The following is a 1,666-nucleotide window of genomic DNA, read 5'->3' on the forward strand; positions in this document are numbered from 1 at the left end:
ACTGCTGACCTTCAGGGATGTGGCCGTCGAATTCTCTCAGGAGGAGTGGGGATGCCTGAACCACAGTCAGTGGGAACTGTACAGAGATGTGATGTTAGAGACCTACGGACACCTCGTCTTCTTGGGTGAGGCTAACTCCCTCTAGATTTCCCAAGCGCCACTCAAGGGTTTTGTTCCTTCCTGTGGAGACTGTCTCTTAGAAGCTTTTTCTTGCATGCCTGGGATTCAAATCCCTACAGTAAAGAAAGAAGGAGGGGTTGGCAGATGTAGAGGAAGGTCTTCATGATGTTTCCTTTCAGGTGAGATTTCCCTTCCTTAGAGTCACATCATCATTTCATACATGGATGGCATTTCTAAGTAGTGAGTGGCATAAAATGACATTTGTCTTTAATATGAATTTCTACTCATGTTGGTAGTGGTAAGACTCAGAAGTGGAGATCAGGATGTGAAACTCGGAAATCCATCCTGCGTGTTACAAAGGGACTGTTGGGCAGCAGCATTTGGGCATGATTTTCCAGAATTCTAGAATGTCCACTTTTCTCTACTGATTCTAATACTAGGTTGAAAGGTAGAATCTCTAGCAATACCCTATTTTTTTGTTCTAACAAATAGGTCTTGTGTGAAAGCCAGACCTGGTCATCTTTTTGGAACAAAAGAGGGAGCTATGGGATGTGAAGAGAAAGGAGACAGTAGCCTCATACCCAGGTAAGTGGGAATGAATGAGGCAGATGACAGAGCTGAGGTCCAAATGTGAAGGATGAAGAAAGACCGTACAATGTGATTTGAGCAGCCATTCTTGAATAGAAATCAGTTTGCAAAACCTAGTTTTATGTCAATATGTTTCACAGAGGCACATCTGCTTTCCAATACATCACACTCTCACAAATCTCTAAGGATTCTCCTTCAGTTCCACTTAAAGGTCCCTCAGGATCACAGTGAGGGCCTCCATAATTTCATTGGCTCTCCATTGCTTTGAGGGCTTGGGGTATTCTCTGTTTTCTGTGGAAGTCTATACTCGTTCATTTCTGAGTGTTTTCCTTGAGTGAGAAGTGTGTCAGTGTAGCAGTAGGCATATTGGGATTTGGTGCAGAAATCCCAGGAACACTGGGGACAGAGCTCATCTAAATTCTGCTTAATGTTTCCAATATATGGAGGCTGGAATCCTAATAATACAAAATTAAGACCCACCAGGTTCATCAGTTGATCAAGCCCCTCCTTAAAATGAGAAAATCTGACCCTTTATTTCACTTCAAAAGTTCCATTTTTGGGGGCGCATGTGTGGATCAGTTGCTGAAGGATCTGACTTCAGCTGACGTCATGATCTCACAGTCAGTGAGTCTGAGTCCCGCACAGGCCTCAGTGATGACACCACAGAGCAACTCTGGAATCCTGTCTCCCTGTCTCTCTGCTCCTCCCCTCTTGGTGTCTCTCTCAAAATTAATTAAAGTAATCTTACAAAAAGTAAGAAAAGTTCATTTTGGATAGTATTAACTAAAATACAAAATTTCCACTCTATATGTTCCATTCCTCAATCATAAAATAATTTAAATCTCTTCTTATTTTCTTAGAACTTCTACCAAATTAATGTCACAAAGAAGATAGAACATTTAGAGTTCAAAACTTGCAGCCTATAATAAAATCTCTATTCATTTTTTCTTTTTTTTTT

The 1,666-nt window shown here is 41.2% G+C and overlaps 1 protein-coding gene across 1 annotated transcript in view; it reads left to right on the top strand.

Moving 5' to 3' along the window:
* The first annotated feature begins 25 nt into the window (after window positions 1-25).
* Window positions 26-1,666, top strand: part of LOC115291469 (putative protein ZNF720) — a 107,422-nt gene continuing 105,781 nt past the window's right edge. The window contains exon 1 of the mRNA XM_029938941.1: window positions 26-125. Coding sequence (XP_029794801.1) covers window positions 92-125 — 34 coding nt within the window. The 5' untranslated portion in view covers window positions 26-91. The remainder of the gene's footprint in view (window positions 126-1,666) is intronic.

This window comes from Suricata suricatta, chromosome 5 (assembly GCF_006229205.1).
Source record: "Suricata suricatta isolate VVHF042 chromosome 5, meerkat_22Aug2017_6uvM2_HiC, whole genome shotgun sequence".
Lineage (NCBI taxonomy): Eukaryota > Metazoa > Chordata > Mammalia > Carnivora > Herpestidae > Suricata > Suricata suricatta.